This window comes from Ambystoma mexicanum, chromosome 9 (genome assembly GCF_040938575.1).
Source record: "Ambystoma mexicanum isolate Mex_15411 chromosome 9, UKY_AmexF1_1, whole genome shotgun sequence".
In the NCBI taxonomy this organism is placed as follows: domain Eukaryota; kingdom Metazoa; phylum Chordata; class Amphibia; order Caudata; family Ambystomatidae; genus Ambystoma; species Ambystoma mexicanum.
In genome coordinates this window covers 1,072,865,543-1,072,890,802 of record NC_090931.1, presented here as the reverse complement: position 1 = coordinate 1,072,890,802, position 25,260 = coordinate 1,072,865,543, and the positions used below count along the sequence as shown (strand labels likewise).

General features: G+C 42.0%; 1 protein-coding gene across 13 annotated transcripts in view; it reads left to right on the top strand.

The window, feature by feature from the left end:
- Positions 1-25,260, top strand: part of PKP4 (plakophilin 4) — a 1,672,883-nt gene that overhangs the window by 1,636,202 nt on the left and 11,421 nt on the right. For all 13 annotated transcript variants that reach the window (XM_069616385.1, XM_069616390.1, XM_069616392.1 and 10 more), the window contains 2 exons: positions 8,365-8,496; positions 13,145-13,218. In XM_069616385.1, coding sequence (XP_069472486.1) covers positions 8,365-8,496; positions 13,145-13,218 — 206 coding nt within the window. The remainder of the gene's footprint in view (positions 1-8,364; positions 8,497-13,144; positions 13,219-25,260) is intronic.

The window sequence follows — 25,260 nt, the reverse complement described above, 5'->3', positions numbered from 1 at the left end:
TTATGCCCATGGGGGGGGGGGTGGGCAGACACAGGGCAGGCAACAATACAGGTATGCTAACTTACCCCCCTTAGTCCAATTTTCCCAGAAACTACTTCCCCCCCCCCCCTTCACCCCCCCCTCCGAAAGGGCTTTCCATATATGGCAACTCCAACCCGAGATGGCAGGAAGGCGGCCAAAGGACAGGTGGAAATCCTGTGGCTCTGCCATTTTAGAGTATATGCTACTCTGCATGGCATTGTGGTAAAATGCACTGTCCCATCATGCTGCTTCCAGCCACATAAGTTTACCATCAAGTGGAGATATCATTTACCGGCCACAGATAATATGTGAAAGTGGCAGCCTAAGCCCCGGGAGCATAGACACTGACTGGGATAACACTTGAAGACAAAACGTGCTAATTTATGGTTTTAATTTTACAGGCTCTGAGATACACTAGTTGCTTAAATGACAACTAATGTCGGATACATTGCAGTCCTCCAGGCGTTAATACACAGAATCGGGACAAATAGAAGTTTGAGGACTGTTACTCACATTTTATGAAGCAGATGGGTGTATAATGTTTTGTCTGTTTTATAGAAGAATATCACTTAGAGGAACATATTTCTTTCTTCCACTTCTCTGGAGGAAGGTATAAGAGAAAGTGGGATTGGTAAGCCTACTAAAAAAGCAAGTAGTCATTACAGGATAGGCGTCTGACAACAAAGACCTTTCAATTCAGGAACCCCATATTACTGGTAGACATTTTACAGGGAAGTATTTTTCCATTTATGTAAATCCCCCCCCCTGTCTTCCACAGAAATTGTATTCTTTAATTTTGTGATCGTGTTTGGTTGCTGGGCACTGTTTGATGTGTCTGATTACATGTATTGATAAGTCATGACTGCGGCCCCTTCTTTTATACTGATGTTAATTTAAAACGGTGACTGATGGCCTTTTTTCAGTTTTCAATTTCCCTTTGTTTATTTGAGTAGTGACCAATACGGTCACTATCTGCAAAAGCTGTGCGCGTTAGTAGCATATTGTTCCACCTATTGGGACTTTTAGATAATCAACACACCACCTCATTCTAAGGGCAGTTACTCTTCTCTTTTTACAGTGTGCTAAACTGTCTTTAACCTACCCTCAATTAAAAACATGGCACAAATTAAGCGTTGCTTTTTTGTTAAATATCTGATCGGGCCAAGTGAAGTAACTCTGTGACTAGATCAGCCCTATTGGGTTAGTGTGTAGATCTCAAATAGATCACCATCAAGATTATCTTTGAGATGAATATGTGGTAGCAAAATAAGAGCTGATCCCTGCCCCGCATACGAATTCTGCCTTCCGTTCCAATCTGAGTCCCAGGAAGGGCATTACTTGTTTGTTCTCAAAGAGGATCAGGGGAATTGAGTACCCATAATTGCTATAGTTCCCTACATTTCTGCAAGAGGTATGCAGATTTTTAAGGCCATGCCTATGCACTCCCAGTTCCTTGTAGGCTAGAGAAAATATAAAAAGCATGGGATGATGCAGCAGTGTACTTGGGAGGTCTCATATCGCTGGATTCTGCAGTGGCAGGTGTGGCTAGGAGCAAGTGTACACTTCTATTGATGTTCACCCAGATAAAAAGAAAAATGCTAGAGTACTGGACAAAAATGTCCACATCTTCCTCATCGACGTGACCTCCAATTGGCGGTAAGGTGGCAGAATGACCGTCAACTCTTAGCTGGAGGTCATTCTGCCACCTTACTGGCATACTCGTAGTTAGCCGGTGCAGTAATGTTCTGGTATACGTTAATACTGGCATGTTATTACATAACCAGCCAACTTGTAATGAGTCTGTACCTTTTCACATCATAACAGTTGCATTTCCTTAAAACATTCCAGGGTATAGGGGTAAATTATGTATCCGAAAGCAGTAAAATCCAAAAGCAATAGTTCAGAATGCCACTTTTGGTGGGAGGAGACTTCTCTGCAGTTTTGAGCCAGAGATTGCATGTGCCCCCTATACCTGCAACAAGATTAGTTGTGTGAGCATTCATAATTTAAATTTCTATTATTCGAATTGCATTTAGCCCCAGGAGTTGTAATCTGGCACTACTAGTTGAACATGTGCACCGAAAGGGGTATAATGTCTATCCCTACCTGGGCCAGTCTGTTTTGCGGCAAAACCAGACCACTAGTAAGCAGGACTGCCAAAGTTTCGGTAGTTTCAGCGTCAAGGCCCATACAAGTGAACAGGGAAAATCTTTTCTACGTTTAAGCAACAACATTCAACTGCAACATACCCTACCAAAACAATACACCAAAAGATCAACAGGATTTCCAAAACAGTGGACTTATTTTCTTCAAGGACATTTCAGACAAGTCAAGCCTATGTTAGGTCTAATATCCTCTTGCATTCTTCTAGTTCCATTATGAACACTAAAGATCATGCTGCCGGGGAAACTCCACTTGTGATTGGTTTGGCACAACAAAATTCTTGCACCAAAAAGTGACCGGCCATACAATGATGATTCAACATGAAGAGGTGTGGGGTAACCGATGCAGTTTTGGAAAGTTGGGGAGTGCACGCTTTCAACAATGGGCCACATGTGTCCAAAAGAAAATGCACTTGCACCGTTTAAAACGAAGGTGGTGAAGCTGGTCTTTCAAGCATTCCTTCCAAAAATGTAAATAAAAAAAGTATTACGTCACACAGAGAGCATCACTATTGTTTATTAAAAAAGGATCCAGGGAGTGCAAGATTGTTTAACCGTGTCAAGAAAAGATCAGTAGATGTGTTTATGAACTGCCAAATATTATTGGTATTAACTGCCAGAAGTGAAACCTATTCGACAGACCAACTCCCAGACCCTGATCAACCAACTTTGTTGCTTTATTCATGCCTGCTGATCTGAAGATATTCTGTTCACTTCTTACTTTCTGATCTTCTGAAATGCAACGAATGGCGGGAGCTCAACATAAGGGTAAGGTAATGCTACTTGCATGATCTAGAAACCTTGTTACTGGTTTGCAAACATTGTGGATGTAAATGGTTTAAGAGTACAGACGTTGCTGCATAAATTGTCAGACTAATTGATTCAGTCTCTTTCCATTTTATGAAAAGAAAAATGTAATTTTCTGACTTTGTTTCCAGGGCACTTTTGTGACCAAGCCATCTACCAACCAATGCACACTTATTAAGACAAACATTACATTTTCTAACAAATCAAACCTAATGCAGGACAAGCAGGAGACAAAACTTTGTAATTTATATTCAACACTCAAGTTGCTTGGAGCAAATAAACTGTTGCTTTTTTATGATATAAACCGCTGCTCTTTATTCAGTTATCATATTTTTTCATAGTAATCTTGCTCCCTCAGACATTAATGATAAAGATTAATGATCCCTTTATCGAGTACTGAAAAACAAGTTCACAAAACGTTTGAAACTTAGTTTTGTTACGGTTACGTAATGACCTGTTTATTGAATCTTATCAAATAAGGAATATTACGCCCCTATACCTAATTTGAAGCTTTCATTGTAAGTAACATGCATTGAACAAAACTATTATGTTGCCACTGTTGAGGAACCTTTTAAAATGACTGTAATAATAGACATAGAATTGGCCTGTTGCCATTTTGATACATCTCAATCCTCTGTTAAGAATGAAAAGGTAAAATCTGAAGGAGTGATTCCACTTCGTGCTGAACACAGGAAATCAATCTTTTGTAACCATACGTTCCCATGTCCCTCAAAATATCAAAGGTATTCCAACAGGAATGTTGAAAATGTGACCTTTTCTGCCCCTTCTGTTCCCAAAAGGGCTAAATCTTATAATTATTCTCAATATCTGGAGAAGAAACCCATCTTAAAACCTTGTAAAGAATTAAAGAAATCACATTTTCCCAAAATACACTAAAAGTCCCAGAATCCCTCGAAGACGGTGATGAAGAGGAGGGCTAGAGAGGCATGTTGAATTCCAGGTCAAGCATGCAAGCCTAATGACTTCACACAAGGTCAGGCAATTGACCACAAAGGCCTGTACCCGAACCTAATTAGCCCACCTGAGGGGTATACAAGGCTGCAGCAGGGAGGAGCAGTAGAAAGAAGCTGGGGCAGGAGCAGGATGGTGGGCAGAAACAGAAGAAGCAGAGCACTTAGTCAGCAGTTCACGAGGAAGTGTGACCACAACAGGGACGCCCCAGTAGAGAGGAGGCAGATTTCACCTGCAGACTCTGAGTTGGTGCTGTGCTCACAGACCCTGTATAGCTGTGGCAGCACTGGAAGTCAGTCTTTCCAGGAGCGCCTCATCGCTTTGAATGCAGAGCTGATGTTGCAGTTGTTCGCAAGGCCAGTGTACAGAAGCAAAACGAGAGAAACTGGGGAGTAGGAGACTCTCCCTTTATCAGGTCAGATCGGAGACGCCCATGTAGCAGAGGTGTGTGGATCCCAAGAGTGCCCGCAGACTTATTGGGAGAAGAAACAAAGTCTGGAAGCAGCAGCAGCCTGCAATTGTTGTAATTAGGAGTCAAAGAGAAGTTCTGTACTCCTGAACTGCAGAATGTAAGTGCTGGTAACTGTAACTAGCTTTAATTGTACTCGCGCTTTCATCTACGTGAAGAAAAGCTAACCGCAGAAGTGGAAAGTCTTTTTGTTAAGGGGAAAGCAGTACGCTCTTAAATAAGATGCATGTAATGAAAGCCTTTCCCCTACATCAGCATTACATTGTTGCCAAGTGGTCTTGTGTCGCCAGTTTGCTGATAGCTTAATTGAAATAAAACAGACTTTCCCAAAGTGTTTCAAGCAACGTTTTAAAAGCCCGCGTGAGAGACAAGGTTTCCTGCTACCTTGGAGACTGTGTGCTGACTGAAAGGTGGGAATGAGTCTCTTTGAAGTGGCAGTTCGAGAGAGCAACGAAATTGTGTGCCTTATTTTATTTCTAGTAGAAAATATATATCTTGCAACACAAGTGAATCCTTCTCTTTGAAGAATTATACACCAGTGTTCCGAAGTTGTTACCCAAGATTCCTTTAAATTGAATGGGACAAGAACAACCAAAGCTGGACGAGTGGCACAATAGCTTCCGGGTAACCATTGACTAAAGGATGTATATGAAGCTGGGAAGGGGTGCTGGGTTAACAGATGTTTTGTTTTCAAATCTGCATGGCAACGACTATTTGAAGTAAGACGTGGTGTAAAATCGAACAGCAGATTTCATGGTAGCTGCAAGACCGGCAAATATGCTGCCCTTTCTGATGTAGAAAGGAAAGTGGCTTGCCAGCCTGTAGCGGTCGTAGAAGTCCTGTAAAGTTCCTGCCCATGTTTGAAGTTGCAGTTGTAGCAGCAAATGTACCCAATTTCTGAAGTTGCAGTAGCAGAACTGTGGTCTAATTTTAGAAGTTGTAGTAGCAGTGCTGTGGTTGTCCTTATTCCTGTCAGAAGTATAAAGCTGAAAGAAGTAGAAGCTCAAACCAACTGTGGGACAAGGGTGTCTGCCCTCACAGTGTGATAATAAAAGGAAGTTGCTGAGTAGAAAGCAAACCTTAAAGCATCCTGACAAACTGTGTAAATAAGACGCTGCAGAAGTTTAAAGCCAAAGTGGACGTGGTACATTTGTCTTCAACTTTGTCCATCTTTCCTGGAAAGGAAGTCGTCCGGGAAATCCCATTGGTTCTATTATTTTCTTTGTAGAACTGTAAAAGAAGCAGCTTTTCATTAAAAAGTGGATTTTATTTGTGTGAACGTTTGTTTCTTTGGAGGAAATTTACTTTGGGATGTTCCTGGGAGAGCCGGATCTGCCTGGAATCACCAGAAGTCATCAAAGACACTGGGCCTCATTACGAGTCCGGCGGTAGCCGTGCCGGAAAAACTGGCAGGCTGCCGCCAGACCTGAAATACCATTCCACCTCCGTGATTGCCAGAATTCCGTAAATCCCCATTCCCATAGGACTCCATGGGGATGGGGACAATGGAAACACTGGTTCCGTCCATGACTGAGCCGGTGTTTCCGGTTCCGCCTGAACGCCTGCAGGCGGGTGGCGTTACTCCCACCAGGTCAGACCTGGCAGGAGTGACACCTCCCGCCTGCAGAACTCAGAATCAGCCGGTCCGGAAACAATGGTGGCAGCGGATTTAACACCACCGGTGTTTCCAGGCCGGCAGACTCTAATTGAGGCCCACTGTGCGTTTGGTAACCTTTTATTTAGGTGGTTTTCATGTTTTGAATGCTTTTGTTGTTTAGTGTGAGGGTTAGTTTTGTGTATGCTAGGAGGTTTTCACATAGATAGTAGACTAGGTAGGGAATCCCCTGGTAGAGTAGGTTTAGTTGGGGTATATTTTATAATTGTGTGCACCAGTTTAACCCTCAGAAATGAAAGCGCCCAGTTGTGAGACTTAAATTAATGACCCCTAACATAATTTATTTACTTATATTTATTGGCAAAAGTTTACTTATATTTATTGGCAAAAGCTTACAGCATACATGTTTAGGTATTTCTTTCCATGCATATATACAGACACGTTACATAGGGTTAGTCAATTATTATAGGGCGTGATGTAGCTATACAGAGACATATTGCATATTGTGGACTGCGAGTGTGAACCAAGTAGGCACAATTCAAGTGGTCAAGGATTATCATATCAGTGATTGGAGAGGTAAGTGTGGAATTCAGTCCATACATTTTTCGGGCAAGAGCGTGGGGGCAGAGAATTCACATATTCCTCCTAACAAGTTTGAGTCCAGGTTAGTGCATTCAACCACATTGCAAAAGTTGGGCGGGAGGATTGTTTTCAGTGTTCGAAAATACATGTTTTAGCCACCATCCAACTCGCTTTCAGAAGAGTTAACGTTTTCTTATTTCTAATATCCTCCCACATCCCAAATAGGACCCGATTGTATTTGTGTCAATAGTGGTGTCCGTCATCTCAGAGTGCCTGCAGTATCTTTCCAAAAGTCAAAAACATATGTATATGATCGGCCTTTGCAGCATGGCATCTTGGACAAGTGTGAGTCGGGTGTCAGGAGAATCTATTGAGCCTGTGAGGGGTGTGCCCCTCACATTATTAAACTGCAACTCACAATTTCTGCTCTTTGGTTGAATGTTGTTCACCCACAATATGAAACCTCCTAGCGGATTCATACTGTGGTTCATTCCGTTAGCATCATGTGACACTAGATTTGGTATTTGTGTCTTATCTTACTTGTGTTCTATTAATCATTCTTTAAATTCCTTTTAGTTTATTGCTCACAGCTTCCCACAGCAGCATTTTGAACAACAGATTATATATTCGGGCAAATGTTTGCAAAAGCATTTCAACAGAAAAGTGTTGCCTGCTATTGGTTATGAAATTGTATCTTCTTCTGTAATGGTATTACAACATAAGCAGTTCAGAAACAGAAATAGCCATTTTCATCTGTTTTGAAGAGATTTTATAAATATTAGGGTATTATTGAACATGGACCTAGCTTCAGGAAGCAACACTGCTTTACAAGTCAAAGGGGAAAGGGTGCGGTGAGGGAAGAAGAAATATGTGGAGGTTGAAGTTAACGGGGAGGTGGGACGGTGGGCAATTTTAGCAGCAAAGGGATCTATTGTGTGCAATATTTTTCTCTGATTTCATATTATCTTAAGATATTTGAAAGAGTTTGCTCTTTAAAGGGCAAGTATGATTGATTCTTGCCAAAAATTTGACTTCCTGGATCAGTTTCCAGTGTTTAGAACTTTTTAAAAGATTTTACTTGGTGGCCCATTCGTCAATATACAGTTTAATTGTTCATGTCTTTGGCTTTACTTACAAAAATACAATTCAATTTTTTACTATAAAGTGAATAATCAAATATTGTTATCAACGTCGTAAAAAACTAATTCAATTCTTGTATAGATTTTACATATTCATCTGTTGCACATGATTTGTTTTATTCTTAACATCTAAGAAAAGGGTAACAATGGTGTGGCATTCATTGGATGCATTGTTGTAAATATGGAGTTTATCTTTTTTTTAAAAACACGTGTGCATGCTGATGTCAATTGTCTTAAATAGTTTACAGTTGTTGGGCCCATTGATTGCAAAAATACATTTTATGGTCCAATTTATTGTGTTCAGCTATTGAATCAAAAGTCTGTTAATTCTCTTTTGGTGTCTGCCATATACCATAAAGACATTCTTTAAAAAAGGAGCCAGACTTTTCCTTTCCGTTTTCATATTTCAGTAGAACATTCATGAAAAAGCCTTTACATGTACTGTTCAATGAGATGAAAGCAAATTTACCTGCATTATACGTTACTTTTTAATCTTTTTCTCAAGCGACCGAAACTGCCCATCATAGTATTCTATAATCCTCTAAAGATTATCCAATAAGACTTTTGATTTTTATTATTCCTCTCCCCATTTCTCAGTTGGCAGCACAACTTCCTCACCAGCACTGTTAGGGATTCGAGAACCCCGTTCTGAATATGAGCGAACACAACCTTCTATGCAATATTACACCAGTCAAGGCGATAACCTAGCACACAAAGAAATGTACAGTGGTAAGTCAGTGTTTGTAAATCTTGCATTGTTTTTGTATTTTTGAAAATACATTTTGAAACAAGGTTTTATGAGCAAATAGCCTGTTGCAATTGTCACGTAAATCAGCTTCTTGAAAGAGGGAGGTGATGTATGGTGATTCTTTGCACTCAACAACTGGAACACAAAGCACGCCGTTTCAAATATTTTCTTTCTTTAGCCTATTCTCACATTGCCTTAAATTCCTCCAAAAATTGGAGTTTCGGAATTGGAATGCAAACTCGAATTCGTGGGTTGCAACCGTGACCTATTTCAATGTCTGACCCTTTTACACAAGATCGTTGCATTGTATTCATTTAACTCTGATTAGTTATTAATTTCAAAGATGCATTTGTGTAAAAAAATACAGCAGTTCTTGATATTGTGTTGGACTACATTTCTATGTGCACCATTCCAGATTGTCCAAATGTATGTAACTTTATGACATTTAATGTTAATATATTCAACCCTACTGAAATTAGAATTTTCTCTGTTCACTACTTTTATGCAGAAATACTTTGTGATATTGTGACAGTTTACAGCTATAAAACCACTGCACATTTACGCCCATGCAGCGTTGTCGAGACAGAATTTCATTGTGGATATGCTATTGGTGTTTTCAGGGACCCCTTGACTTTTTGATTTTTCCCTCCTTATTTTGTTTGGACCCTCTGTCACAGTTACCCTTTTTCAATTAGGGTATGTATCCCTGAGTTGCCCTAAGCCTCCCACGCCAGGGATGCTTTTTAAGCACCAAATGTGTGCCCAAGGGTGGTTTTATCGGCCTGCATTCGGTTTGCTGAGTAGGCTGGTAGCAGCTGTGATTTGGTTTCGACTTCACAAGGGTGGAAGCCGAGCATTGGCAGCCCAATGTTTCATTTTGGTACCAATGTATTTTTTAAGTCCGTCACACAGCCATTTTATTTTAGAGACTTCCTTTGTTCAAAGAAACCACAAAGCAGAACTAAAATGCCCATTGTGCACAAGTGTTCTTTGTGAGTTCAGAGATGCAGCCTCTCTAGTAGTCTGAACTAGTCAAGTAATTTTCCTGCCCCTGGCCTAGCTGGTAATTCCACATCCTGTGATTCATGGGCGATTGGCGGTTTTAGTGGACCATCAGATTGGCTTGCTGCCTAACACTTTTTCGAAACCCTTTGAGTGATTGGTGGGCTGGCTTAGGGCCAACTCTGTGGCTGTGGGTATATCTGGGGAAGACCCTGAGCCTACATTCAATTCTGACTGGACCTTCTTGGAAGGAAGCTAACTTACCTGCCAGAGGATTGCCACTGTTTTGAAGAAGGTGCTACTTTTTAAGGATTAGATCTGACTATACTGGCTGGATCCTGTGCCCTAGACTGATGTACGGTTTTGACTTTTGGATGGTTAGCATCTTTTTCTAGGCCCCCTTCGCCTCCTGCTGACCCATTTGTTGGCTTGGCCAGTCCATCAGTACAGGGACAAGCATACAGGCCGTTTTACCACTGGCTTCCCGTTTTATCCTTGTGGTCCTCCAACCTTGATGTTGGAAGCTACCATCTCCTGGAAGAGTATTGGGACGCATCTAGCAACCTCGTCACTACATCCCCGTGGGGAAGCTCCCCTCATATGGCCAGGGAAAGGCAGAAGCTACCGGACTCTAACCCTGGAGGTAGCTATTAGTGGGAGGACCACATGGGGAAGACAACCCTTAACGAGGTGAAGTGAGCCATCTGGGTCAGAGCAGGTCTTTACCTGCACTCCTTGTTAACACCCATTTACTTCCCCCTATTCTTGTATGTCATTTTGTGGTGTGGATAAAGAATCCCTATTTACTGAACACCAACCTTATGTTCATCATCCCCCTTTAAAACACTGAAACCACACGTACTGAGACTTATGTACATTCCCCCCCTTTATATAACACTGAGACGAGGAGGAGGGATGGCGTGATGAAGAGCACTAGGAGTGGCAAGTCAATGCCACGTTCTTGTCATTGGAAGATGTTAACAGGTGCCAGGACATTCTCTAGTCTTGTTCACATGTTCTATATTGGAGCCAGTCCTCCCAAAGCTGGTTGGGACACGGGAGGAAAGCGACCGTCAGACGGGAGTGAATAAGCTGGCGAGGACGGCGTCTACGGAAGTCAGGCGGAAAAGTGTTTGCCGAGCTGCCATCTGGAACAGCAGGAGCTGCCGAACGAAGGCCAGGCAGGTACCCGGGAGGCTGACAAGATGTGCTCCCAGGTAGCAGATGGACAGCGGAGGAAACAGTGAGACGCGAGGGATGCCAAAGCTGCCAGAGAAGGAGATTGGGATACCAGTGAACTTCAGGGCGGATGCCGCATGACGTTAGTAAAGTTCAAAGACGCACACAAGGGAGCTGGGACATCTAATACAATTGTAGAAGGGTCACCGGTCCGACATATGAAAAATATAATTACCTGAATACAGAGACGATTGAATACTAATGAAGAGTGTGAACCTGCGATTTCCAGTTGAATATTGAGAGGACTCAAAACGTCCTGGCAGGAGAGTAAATCAGACACTCAGCGAGTTTGGGACACGCACGCAAGTAGTGAAATAAAATCCTGGCACCTTAGACTTTATATTTAATTTTGGAAGGAAGCTGTGGGTGTTCAGCCAAGAGACATTACCCGTTTCACGTTATATTGAGTTTAGTGTGTGAGGATCATGTTAGGATTTTGGGCACAGAACAGAGAACCTTTTTGCTTTAGACATCCTGACACAGACGTTACTTAGTTTTGTTGAGGCAGGGAAACCCCTCATAGAGTTAGGGATAGGTAGGATTTCCCCAACCCCTCTTTCTTTGGATAATAAGTCTTTGATAAACACCGAAAATGCCACTGTGTATGAGTCTTACTCTTGATCCCTCACAGTATTCAGTTCCCGATACCCCGTTTCATCTGCTCCTCCACCCCCACCATGGTAGTCGGACAGTTTTTGGCAGATGGGCTGCCTTCTTTCGATCAAGCTGCCAGATCCTGCTTTTCTGTAGGCATCCTCGCAGTTGGTTCTGGCTTCTGGGTTGCACTCCTAGGAATGGCAATTTTTTCTTATTCGTCTAGGTTGGCGTTGGTCCGGGGGTCAGGTCCCTGGCTTTTTGGATCCTGTAAACGAAACCTGGAAAAAGAGCCTTGTACTCGCCAGGTAGTTTGGGGTCTCCTGAACCTATTATTTGGAGACCATTGTTGCAAGTGCCTACCTCTGGGCCATGAGTTGGCAGGTTACACTATGTTTACACTCAAGGATCCCATCGTATAGGTTTATTGCAGGTGGGTCTTAACCGCAGTTTCCCATTGACTTTGTAATCAGATTACATTTTAACATATTCTTCACATCACATATGAGTAACAACCAGGATGCCCCGGTTAATCAGGCAATATTATCTGTTTTTTGTTGTTGTGGCATAAGTCATAAAAATATGTTTGCAGAACCCAAGGGACTTTTGTATGCTCATTACTTATGTAATGATTAAGTATCTTGTTAGTTATACTCTTTTTGCTTAACATAATTCTACAAGGATTTATAGATATGTCAAGCATTGCAAATTTGTATAAAATCTAGTATTCTTGAAATCCAAATATTAACATATGTTCCTACCAACTAGACCTGAGAAGATAAGTAGTGAAGTGCTTAAGTTGTAGACTGCTCTCAAATCCTGGCTTCACTGCTTAGTGTGTGATCCTGAGCATATCCTATTATCTCATTCTACCCCTTCTCTAGGTTTTTTTACTGAAAACTACGGAAGTCTTGTTTTTGCACTGAATAAATGATGGTCTAATAATTAGACACATGTATGCAGTTATTTTACATTATTAACCACACAGCAATATCTGCGTCTACCTAGATGAAAATTCATGAAACATGCTGATACTGAGTTACAATCGTTGGATTATTTTTTTTTCCCATTCCTCCATCATAGTTTAAGTTTCAAATTTCAAGTACTTTTGGGTGGATTGAGGCCTGTGCGATTAACTGCCACATGTTAATATGTCATTTAGAACCTGTTTGAAAGCATAGATCTGTCTGTTTTGCTTCTTACTTTTGCTCATCATATGTCTTGATGTGTCTCTGTAGAGCAATAGAGTATAGGCGAGCAAACCTATTTCTGTTGCTGTACCAAACTGGAAACACAGTGGATATAATCTATATTGTGGCTGTCTATTAAGGGTAAATGAAAGACTGTAATTGTTAACCTTTTTATTGCAGCTTTAAGTTCATGGGGACTGCTTTTCAGCCATTGTAATTGAACCAGCCGCCGTACTGCACCTTTAAGAAAGGCAATCTTCTCCATAGAGTTTTGATAGTTTTACTAGTAGATTAGTATTATGCAGCAACATAATCTTTCAGTGAAGCTTATTGAAAAAACATGCAATGTTCTGTTAGTGAAAGTTTGTGTGAGATGTGAGTGGGTGGGTGTATGTGTGATGTCACTTCCAGTGCTCATATGACTTTGGCAACAGGATATCCCTACTGTCCAGTGTTTGTGTTAAAATTACCTGAGGATGAAAGGCATCAAAGTTTACATGTGGCTGCTTTTTTAATTCGCTTGTTGTTCAGATATGGTTAATGGCAGCTTTGTTTAACAAAAGATCTAGGCTTGATGGTTAAGAAAGCTGCTTTGCTTTTTTAGGATCCAGCAAGCAGTCTCCAATATACATCAGTTCTTATTCTTCGCCAGCAAGAGAACAAAATAGACGGTTACAGGTGAGACCTTTTATGATATATCCAATTAATATGGTACCTTAACTAAAATTAGATTCCGGAATGTGATCATGTCTGAATACATGTTGAGCATGCATATTTTCTTTTGATCATGCACATATCAGTTTATCACAACTGGAATGTATTTGAACTCTGTATAGTCATAGTTGCATTTTGTACAATATTGTGGTTCTGTAAAAAGCCGCATTAACGTTATTTCACTATGGGTCACTCCCTTGCAGATGTTTTTTGACCACCCAGTCCTGTGACAGATTAGAGACGATTTCCCCCATTATGGAAGTTCATGTCTTTTCTCTTTTTCTTATAATGTATGGGGCTTTAAATAAAAATAAGGTGTTGCTTGAATAAAAGCATAAGCTTGATTGGCTATAAAGAAATAATATCGATGTTTGCGTCCATCATCGTAAAACAATGAATACAAGTTCTGAAATCTATATACAATGAACATATATATGCTTGTTATTTAATACGATTTTATACTGCACTATTCACCCCCATATGGTAGTACTGCACTGGTACCTTTCCTGAAAAAATGGCATGTTGTCCTAACAAAATCTTAGTCTGTGAATGAAGAAGAAAAAAACACTGGGCAAAAAGTGTGGCAGGGAGAAGGAGAGGGGAACACACAACAAACAAATTGAAATTATATGATTGGACTCTGGAAGAGGCAAAATGATGTATGTTAAGAGGGTGCATGTGTAATGGTAGGCAGTGTATCAATTAAATATATGAATTATCCGTATTCTTTGAACGCCAGACCAATTTCTTCATCTTTACATACTGATGCCTTTCAAACATTTATTTCATATCTAGATTTAGTCTGCATAACCTGAACCATAGCATAGGTGCCTTTATTTCCAGGTCGTCCAAACCTTCAAGATGCGTTTTCCCACAATTAACTCTATACTAGATCAGAGGAATTGTTCCCCCTGCAGTGCAGAGATAACTATCCAGAGATATCAAAGTTCTGAATGGACCGATCTTTTCAAACTGACATGCACCCATATCTAATTCGATTACGTTAGGGTTTGACTCCAAAAATCACTAACTCTGTTACATATCTTTAACATTCTGGGCTAGTAGTACTCTAGCATGTCCACAATCCAAACAAATGTGTGTTTGAAACGCCCAGTTTAGGCCTTCTCACCTGCTTCCAACAAAAGCTAATCTATACTTTTTTTGGGGCTCTCTTATAAGGTTGAAATGAAACTTACTGATGTGCGCTTTCCTCTGCGGACACCATTCCTCTGAAAGTGTCAGTTCATTTCTAAGACTTGTCTCTTCCGATTTTTAATATAATGGATGCGTTGTCAACTGTTATTTGGACCATCCTTTACTTTGCTGTAATTTATACTGCTGATCTCATCTTACTTGCTATGCATTTTCATTGTCCTACTTAGCTGGTACCTAAAGGTGTGGCTGTTCATATTAACAAGAGAAGAGATAATTGCACCTATTGAGTTTCAAGAGTCTTTGCAGGTCTACCTGAGCAGGAGCCATCATCTCTGGTGTTGATAGTTTTGTGTTTTCTCTCTGGTCTCAATACGATTTGTAACATCCAAGGAAATTAAAATATATGATGAATGCTGTCAGAGTTCAGATTTTACATTTTAGTTCCTTTACCTATTGCTCTGAGAACTGCTACAGCAAAATGCATATGGACAAGTAGTGGATGCAGGGATCTTCTGTCAGATCCTAGGTATTCATTCAAGATCTGTGGAAGAGGCTGGTACCTAGACCACCATCTGAAGAATTCCCACTCTTTTGGTGTCACCATTAAAGTTGGCGTTGGGCATACCACATTTAAAACTGTGGGTGCTATTCAACCATTCATATTGTGGCTAGTCTAATGCAAAATGCACAGGAGAGGTGATTGAGGGTTTCTCATTCAGGCAGACCTCATGTTGACTGGATCCACCAGTTAGTGTTTCTGTGACTTTTACCCAGTTGCTCCCGCCAGGGTCCATTCCATACATGTTCCCCGAGGACCAAACCTGTGCAGGGGGAGACCCTCTTTGGCAGGCTGCATTTACCAGCCCAGTCTCTGTCCTGCACCTCCATCGGCAGAACTTCAAAAAGGGCTTACATCTCTCCCACCTACTACCTTCCTTCTCAGTCCTCACGCTCTGTTTTGCTGTGAATGCATACACATTCCTAGCCCCTCCCCAATCTCCCAGCAGAACATTCAGACCATGAAGGGGAATGAGCAGCCCTCTTCCCATGTAAGCTTTTTTTCTTCAAGTATATTGCTAGCAATTGGTTTTGCTTGAAACCATTTCAACAGAACAGAGAAGATGTGTCAAATAGATCCTTGGGTGTACAGCAGGGCAACTCGGAAGCTGTGCTGACAGTATACATCCTACAGCTGTGGACGGACATAGCAGAGCCCATAACAAAAATTCCATCAGAAAAAGGGCAACGATTTGAAATTGGGCTTTCAGATGCCAAGCGAATTGCTCTGAACATCCTTGTATTATCAGCCAACCACGTAGATGGTGCCTCTGGACGCATTTGTGTTGGTCAAAACATGGGGCACTAGGTGTAGATGCATAACACTACATTTCCGTGAGGCCGATTGGGACTTTCTCCTCTCGAAAGAACCAAACAACCACCAAACATTGTTTTTCTTCTTCCTCCACAACGCTCATAATCTGCCACTTCCTGTGAGTTTGGGTACGTATCCTTGTTTCTGGATGTAAGGAAATACATCGCATTTGTCCCTTGAATACACTCTGTAGGCCAGCGGTATCCTTTTGTATCCCATCCCTTGAACCAACAGATATCTTATTTATTGAGCCACATATTCCAATTCCCTGCAAAGATCATCAAATTTGTTTCTCCAGCACAGGCTTTTACCTTGAAGAAAAAGAACCATGCAGGTCTTCACACTATCCGAACCCCTCCCAATTTAGTCTCCACAGAGAAGTTAATAAGGATGACTACAGTGTGGAACCTTCATGTCTCTGCAACAGAGGCACTGGCTGTGTGTAATATATCTTCAGAAGGTTGTATTTTTTTTTTTGGTGCACATTTTTTCAATTTTCACTATTGTGATGTGAATGCTCTCACAACCCAAATTAGCCCAATCCCCACCTCAAATAAACCATGATCCCCTTTTGCCAACACTCAACCTGCATCTTTTTTACAATTAAATACTGTAGGTGAATTCATCAATTGTCTTCAATAAAAAAAGAGTGCACTTCAGGATTCATAATATGGTCCCCCACATCGCAGATGCATGCATCTTCTTGCGAGGGGCTGTAGGAAATGCTGTTTTCCAATATTGAGCCCCTTCCTTTTGGTCTCAGCACCCCATCAAAAGCCTTTGCCAAAGTAATATTAACAATACAGGCACTTTTAAGTCTGGACTGTTCATTGGCATATACCCATACCTGGATGGCCCTCCCCTCTGAGCTCCTTTGCTGTTGGACGCCTCATGCAACCATAAACTCCCAAACTTGACATCCTGTCTTGGTCTTGTACTACGAGAGAGACCCCTGACCGGCCCATAGTCAGAGCTTGCTCTGTAGTACTTTAAGACGAGATAGCTGCACCTTGAGGTGAATGGGGTGTAGGATTTCTTACTCCAACACCAATCAATGAGGACAACTCAATGGTTTGTTAAAGGGGAGTCTGTTTAATGACAAGTACAAAAAACGGGGAAACATGGAAATCAACAGTGATGCGATAGCCCGTCTCGCTTCAACGCCCAACGACTTCATGCAAACAGTAACAGTTATACCCAAAATTCTTCATCATTGAGGTGTAACAGTCAAAAGTTTGTCATGCAATTCTATTGGTTGGAAAAGGTAACTTAAATATAGGTGCTATATCTGTATATGGTAACGGAGTGTGGGGATTGGATAAACATCATTAGGTGGGTGTCTAAGCCCTTCCTTCAAAAATGACTACGGCGGACGTCACTAAAAGTACTACGTCCCATTGGTTCTACTATCTATAGGACCCTAGATTATTTGGTCCACTATAATTGGGTTGGCTTCAACCCCATGCGTAAATCTCCACTTTATTTGGCAGCACGCAGAATGGTCAACCAGGTGCAGGATGCCCCAAGATTCACCCGGCCTCCCTTCCATCAATCAGTACTTTAGTGCTATGTGTCAATTAGTTGGCTGTGGTCGGCCTCGAAACTGTAGCTTCTTGTCAGGAAAAGTTATGGTATCTTCTGTTTGGGAGACAGCCAGGCATAGGTGCCTCTTTGCGCTCGGCTGGTCACGTGCTAGCACACCGTGAATCTGTTTAGTTTTCCTTCTCTTTGCGCGTTTAATTCTTTATTCGGCTTGCCACCTGCCTGGCCCTCCTCATCTCGACCTTCACGGGGCAGGCTGCTCTGTTCTTAAGTTTCGATTCTCCGAAGCTACTGTCCGCCTCCCTTTCTTGATCTGACCTAGACTTCCCAGGCACGAGCTACTCTTGCTGAGTTTGGATTCCACTGTCTCTTTTCTTGTTTTAGCTGGAATACGAATCCTGTCCTGTTTGACTCCTAGTAACCTGATTTAATTCTGCTTTTGTGTAAAGTGGACTCTCACTTATATAGTGTGCTTCGTTGAGGTAGATGTATAGTTGGCGCTTGCCGCTCTATAAGCATAGAAAGCCGCACTGTGTGTGTAGCTTCTTGCGGTTACAGGCATATGTACAGATGTTAGCTGGTTGAATAGCTTCATCCTGCTTTACAGTTTAGGTTTCTTTATATTTCAACATCGTCTCTCTTAAGTTCATGATGGCCTTATTCATGGTGTTTCGTTTGTGCGTCATCTTTTGATTGTCGTTTCTTTCATCTGTGAGTCTGTCTGGGCCTTTGTGACGTCACCATTCGTCTTCAATTAAGGCCTTTTGAGTTTCTTCTGGGACAGTGTTTAAGCAATCTTAATTTCCTGTCATTTGCTGGTACAGTTGTCTCAATGGATACCTTACTGTCCATGGTTGTCTGGTTATTGGTACTTCAATAGGTATTCTCCTGATAGGCACTGGGCAGAGCCCTAATGCGGCTCTCTGCTGGTTTATTTGCTCATCATACGTCGCATATCTCGGCGTGAACGTTCTTGGTACTTCAAAATGGGCGACTGGAGTGCAGGCTATATTTGGGACCTCTGTCCATGAATATAAGAACAATTCCTCCTCCACCCTAACTCAGAATATTCTTTAATCTGCTGCGTTTCCCAGCCCATCACGTAGCGTCCACTGTGCCAAGTTCAGTCATTTAAGAGTATTGATTGGGCACTACAGAATCACAGAACAATGTGAGCTCTGCTTTTCCCACAAGTTCTGAGCTTTTTCCTCAATGGTACTAGTGGTGCTGTTTGTCAGCTGTGCATGGTATCTACTCGACTGTGATCAGAAGTCATAGCCTCAATCCCACAAAATCAGCATTTGAAAGTGAGATTAAATGGGTCCTTTTCATGGTGGCTTAAAGAGTGGCTTGGAACCCTGGCTGATTATAACAGATTCCTGCCTCTTTGTCTGGGCTGCCACTCTGGGGAATCTGATGACTTTCACAAGCCTTCTGAAGCAGTCTTCAACACAACTGTAATTGTCTTACAAGCAGGGTTGAACTTGATCTAAACAACTATGCAATCAGACCGTACATTTGTGGCACATTTAATACATTTTCCCAGTGGCAGGACACCTAGATGAGTTGACCTCCAGAGTGGAATCCATGCACCAGGGGTGTTGCTAGGTCTGGAAAAGATCCGGGGCTATGCTAATTTTCGGACTGTCGGAAATTGGGGGCTAGCTAGCCTTTTTGGTTGTAACCCCTGAGCTTCTATCTGGGACTACAAGCAAAAGACCCGGGGCTATAGCCCCCTCAGCCTCCGCCCCCCAGCAATGCCTCTGCCGTGCACCTTTCGCTGGGCTGCTGTTTGTAGATCTGTTTATAACCCAGGAGAACAAGAAGCATCATCCTCGTGCTTCAAGAAGGGCCCGAGGGCGTGTTGATCAGAAACTGGTTCCCTAAGAGCATGGGATTTGCCTTTTTTGAAACTGCCAATTCCTCTATTCTGTTACTTATTTGTTTTCCTCTACTTCCTTTGATATCCTAGATGATTCCGGTACCATTCTCGCACCAAATCCAAATGCCCCCATATGCCTGAAGAGATTATACAGCTGTCAACCCCCTCAGATCAACCTCTTGTTCCAGCAATGGCAGTTTTCATCTCCTCCTCTCATTCCTGCTTACTTTAGTACCTAGTTTATGGCCTTTTCAGATTAAAGCCCTTGCATTATTAGGACATCCAAGAATGACTTCACATGAACCCAATGTTAGGGATAATGTTCATTCCTGTGCCAATTCCCTTTAACCTTAGAGACCCCCACCTCTTTTGCTGTACTCGGGGCTTTTTAATGTTTAATCCTGAGTGAGTGCAACCTTTTTCCCACTCACTCATGTGTTTTCAGGACTATGATTTTCTATGTTCTTTACTGTTTTATGGAGTCTGATAAACTCCATAGGCATCTGCTTTTGCATTGAGACACGCCTCACCTTCTGTGCAGTGCCACTGAGACGCCTTCTCTTAATGTTTAACTACATTTTCTTGAGTGAACTACTGTTCCCAGGAATAGTAAGATGGCCCCTGTCTTACTTAGCTTTACTCTATGGATCCAGCACACACCAATGTATGTGGAGTGCTGGTGGGTTAAATAGTAATTTCTTTTTACCCATTCCTCATGTAACATTTTGTTACACTATCTCACTTGAATGGCTAATGGCAGTGGTTTCTTTTTTACTACCTAGTGACATGTATCTACAGGCTGATACCTCAGCTACAGTGCTGCACCCAAGGGTGACAATTTTCTCAAAAATGGCCCCGTCTTTTTTCAACATTTCTTGTTTGTTTCTTCTTGGCTTTTACTCTGTTTGCATCCGGTTTGAGTCCTTTATGTATTTTGCCTTCGGCAGACTTCAGCCCTGAAGCCTGCCCAGGCTCCAGTGTGCCTGGAAAGGCAGGAAACGAGGCAGGGTCCCGAAACGTCCCTGTCCTTTGTCTCTAGGTGTGCCGGAGTGAAACCAGTTCCAGTTTGCCGGCTGGCTGTCCAACAGGACAGCCACCCTGCTGTGTAATTGACAGCCTAGGGCTGTGAATGAATGGCAACTTGCATAAAAAGCAAGGTTTTTGGGACTAAGAGGAGAATCGACCACTGAAGGACAACATTCGAAGCAGAAGACGAGAGAAGACGCCATCAGCACCATCCTGGACAGCAAAGTGCCCAGTGTAGCCCTGCAGCTGTGCTGACCCCGTTTTCGAATTGACAGGGAATACCCATAAAGGAAGACTTCCTCCCTTAGGCTGGTGGGACCAACTAGCCTCGAGACGAACTCTACGTTGGCGCAACTCCCGACTTGCTGCAGCTTTCCAAGGCTGTAGAAACTGGGGCACCTCAACCACCTGTGAATGCATTGTCTTCCGAAGTCTGAATCCAGCCAGATCTTTGTGGGCATTCAGAGAACCCTACAGAAGCAAGAAACCCGCGACCAGAGTCCCCTCACCAGAGTCCAGGAAAGAAGGATCGAGGAAATCCTAACAGGAGCTTTTCATTCTTCTTTGGCTCCGAGAAAAAAGCGCCAAAACAACAAAGAGCTGCTGAATCGATGGAAATCCATTGCTGCAGAGTCCCTCTATCGGGTGCTGCCACAGTAGCCCGCCCTATGTCCTCCCTTTTTGTCACCACGACCAAGGGCCAGGAAAAATGGTATACTGCATTGCATCATGAAGGCATCGAGCTGGAACAACTTCTTCATTTCAAAGGTACTGTGTGGCTTGGGGTATATTATCCTTTTGCCATTTGGGATGCTTTCCATCTTTGGTAGTGCGACTTAACCCTACACTAAGTTGACCTCAACTTGCCTGCATTGGCCTTACAGCCTGTGCTTTCTAAAGGTGACTCCTCTTGAGTTGCTGTGATTTCTCTTTTGAACAATGACTATTTAAGAACCTTTTTCTAAGAAGAAGAGCATCAGAACTTTGACTTTGCCCATTGACTTTGGCTTTCCTGGCTCCCTAAAGGCCTCCTTCTGAACCTATTAGCTTTGGCAGTGCGTGTTCCCTTACATTTTTTAAATGTTGAACACTTTAATGCTGGGATAATAGAATGTCTGCATCCCTTTGGGAGAATCTAAATTGTCATTAAAACCCATCGGTCTGTTCTAATATAACCTTTCCTTCCTTGAAAACTCTGTATTGCAAAGGTGATACTATATAAAATACCATACTTACCTCAAATGGTGTCCCCTCCGGGTGCTGGAAAATGTTTAACATCTGAATGAATTACTAATCTGCTTTCTTCACCGTTTGAATTGAATCCTTCCTTGGGATTGATGTTAAAGCTAATTACGGCTTTTTAAAGAATGCTTTCAATATCCTTGTGTATAAATAATGTATTATATAACTTTGTGTTTAAGCATTTAATTAGATACTTGTATTTACTGATTTCATTGTACAGCTCTTCAGCGACATTACCCTACCCCTCTTAAGATAAGTCTGGCTGCTCAGTCACATTACCAACTTGTGTAGTACACGCCTATATTAAAAAGTGGGTTCCCTAATACCAAGAGAAGTCTTGTTTAGTCCCACACCAGTCGGACTGCACTAATTCTTACTCAACACCCAATACCCGAGCAAATTAAATAGTGTTTATTGTGCCTTTTTTCAGGCAAATTAGTCCACTGAAAGCTTTTCTGGATGAACTTGTTTAATACAAAATGTGATATATATAGAAATGGTGGAGTCAGTGTATTTATTACCTTTGACTATTAGACGTTTTGATGGGCTTATGCATCAGCTTCCTCCCATAAAGGCACCCCATTCTTCTTGGGATCTTCATATCATGTCATTTATTGCTTGTGTATTTTAAGACTGCCTTCTGGCAATATAAAACGAACTTGGAGGTATTGTGTGTCTCTTATCACTGTAACTTCACCCTGCTGCTTTAGTGAGGTTGAAGCTCCATGCTTGGAGGAACAGTTTACAGTCGTTTTTTTTTCCAAAGAAAGTTATTTGTCAGACTAAACCTTTTTTTTTTTTGCCTATTCTGACATGATTTTCACTTAAACCAAGTAATTAATCTTCATGTATTCTTTCTAACCCCTACGTCCGATGCATAAAGGGTTCTATGTTGTCTTGATATTGGTAGTGCCCTATAGTTTCATTTCAAAAGAACAAAGGAGATTCTGTTCTCCCCTTCTTTTTATAACTTAAGATGACCAAACCACTGCTATCCAGTTGCTAAAAGCATCTGTAGTTTTCTGTATCCAGTCTGATATTTTAGAATGTTGTTCTATACAGGGCATCCAAGGCCCCCCCCCCCCCTCCACCCACCCCAAGGGCTATTCACACTCATAGTAATTGCTAAGGCTGATGCTTTTTCCTATAAAAGATATGTGCATAGTGGCAACAAGGCTCAACCCTCAAAAACCTTTTGGATGCTGTTTCTCCATAGTCTGGCATTAACACGCAAGAATGGTGGTAGAATGTTGAAGGAAAGGTTACATTTAATGGTGGCACTACATGCATCCCATCTGAAATGTTTCTCCATATTTATTAAACATGCAGCAAATGATTGGTGGTTAGAGCTGGAGGCCGTGCCTACTCTTGCTATCTGGGGTTTCATTCTGTAACATTTCTCGAAATGCTCTGGGATTATTGTACTCTTCTGGTTTGTCTTTCAAAGGCTTTCAGTCTGGCCACCTGCTCCAAACAGTCCTCTCAGGTAATCTGATTCTGTCTTTGAAAAGACCTCTTCATTCATCCCCCTCTGAAATAGGCCGCATTAAGATTTTCCATCTGCTACGTCCATGTGAAGCTTCAAACAACTTTTTTTGGGGGCATTCTTCCTTTTTACTTACCAAAATATTGTCCCGTTCCTATGCGGTTGACTTTAAATACCCAGGAAACTCCAAGCAGCCTCATTTGGCACAGCAATTTTGGTTTGACCAAAGCATGTGATAGGTTCAATTCACTTAGGCACACTAACTAGGGTCACCCTCTTTACTTCGATTGGCTCATTGAGCTGTCTTGGTAATACCAGGACATTATCTATGAGGTAGTCCTCCCCTTCAGAATGCATGTAAAATCAACATCGGACTGGAATATATATTTACCTTAATTTCCTGAATGGACATGTGATATTGATAAGAATGATAGATTCAGATAAACAAGAATATTCTCAAACCAAAGACGTCCTTTATATTCTTGTGACTACATGCATAAGTTATTAAAGTTAGGGGTGTACCTAATAGCATATTTAATATTAGGAAGAATACTGAATAGTTTCCGAAGTATTCGGACCAAGCTAAATGAGGCCACATAGTTGTTTTCATTTGATCAATCATAAGCCAAACTTGAAAACGTTTTTACAAAAAAGCACTATTAACCATTTTTTCCATGTTTTTATTTCTCTTAATTTTAATCAACATATCAACCTTAACAGGCTTTGTAAATTATTTAAAATGCCTATAGCCCTACAATTCGAGACCATCAGGAGGAAGGCATCCGAGCCCTTCCTGCAGCACACTGCATCGCAGGAGGCTGCTGATGCTGAAAATTACATTGAATCCTCGGAGCACAAGCTCTGCTTGAAGATGGCTGCTTCACCTTCCCAGTACCATTGAGACCGCTGTTGATGCGGCCGTGATGTTCTACAACCAATGCTGCATCTAGGGCAGCTATTTTTGCCTCCTGATTGGAGGAATCTGCAACAAAATGCATAATTGCTTTCAAGCAGGCATGCTTGGCCATCGCCCCCACAGAAGGCCCCATATAAGGCCCATGCCTGTCTTGTCTAGCGCCTTGCTGCCAATATTGGTGGCCTCGCTGCATGGTGATATGTGAGAAAGAATGGTAGGTGGGTCATTAGTGGGACAGGCGAAGAGGCTGATGCAAAACCTGCGGTGTTGATGGCTACATGTCAGAAATAACCGGGTACTTCTGACATGTTGCCATCAACACTACACCCCCCTACCATTCTTTCTCACATCACCACGCAGCGAGGCCACCAATATTGGTAGTAGGGCGCTAGACAAGACCACTTAAATGAATCTGTACTTGTCTGGCTTGTATTAATTAGGTAAGCAGGGCTTGCAAAATCTCCACGCCCACTCGCATAGGCACGGAGAGTTTATGAAGGGCGAGGACACTTTGTATTGTCCTCGCACTTTATGGCGAGGACAGGGATATATAAATATGGCATTTGCTATTTACTGCAAAGCAACATACTTTGCAGTAAACAGCAAATAAACTATCATTGTTTGCGTTCGGCCATTGGGTGGCAGCATTGCACCACACAGGATATTTATTAATGGTGAATGCACCATTTAATAAAAAAATGTGTATTTCTTTTTCACCATATTTGGAGCTGCGCCAATTTTTGGGGGCGAGTAGATTCATCTATTTATCGGTTATTTATAACACGCCTATACATCACATGGTGTTTCAAAGCGCATCAAGACAAAAAAGGGTGGGGGTAGCAGGGATGAAGAACTAAAGAAAAACCTTCCTACTAGGCCTTGAGTCATTCGGATCGTGTAAGTGATGTAACATGAAAATCAGAGGAGAGAGAGAGAGAGAGGGAGGAAGGGAAGTGCAGGAGGGGAGGAAAGAATAGTTACGGAGGGAGGAGAATGGTACATCAAGTGCAATTGAACATGTTCAATCACGACGCAAGGGTGGACCGAAGAATGGGTGCACAGATTAGGAAAGCATAGGTGCACAGATTGAGAAAGCCTCACCTCATGGAGGAGGGGACTACCTCAAGTCTCGCCTTCAAGTTAAATATGCAAACAGCACACAAGTCAACCCTGTGGACACAGGTATGTAAAATGCAATACACAGCACAGGCTGCAAAATATCAAACCGATGGTTACAGCTATTTTCATTAAATCTGGCAAACATTTCTAAAGTTACTATCAAAGTATTTCGAATGGATTGTGTCCTCCAATGTATTCCTCATCTTAGATGTATTCCATCTAGCTTTAGCTGCTTCAGAATTTTTCTTCTTGGCAGAGGGCGCAGT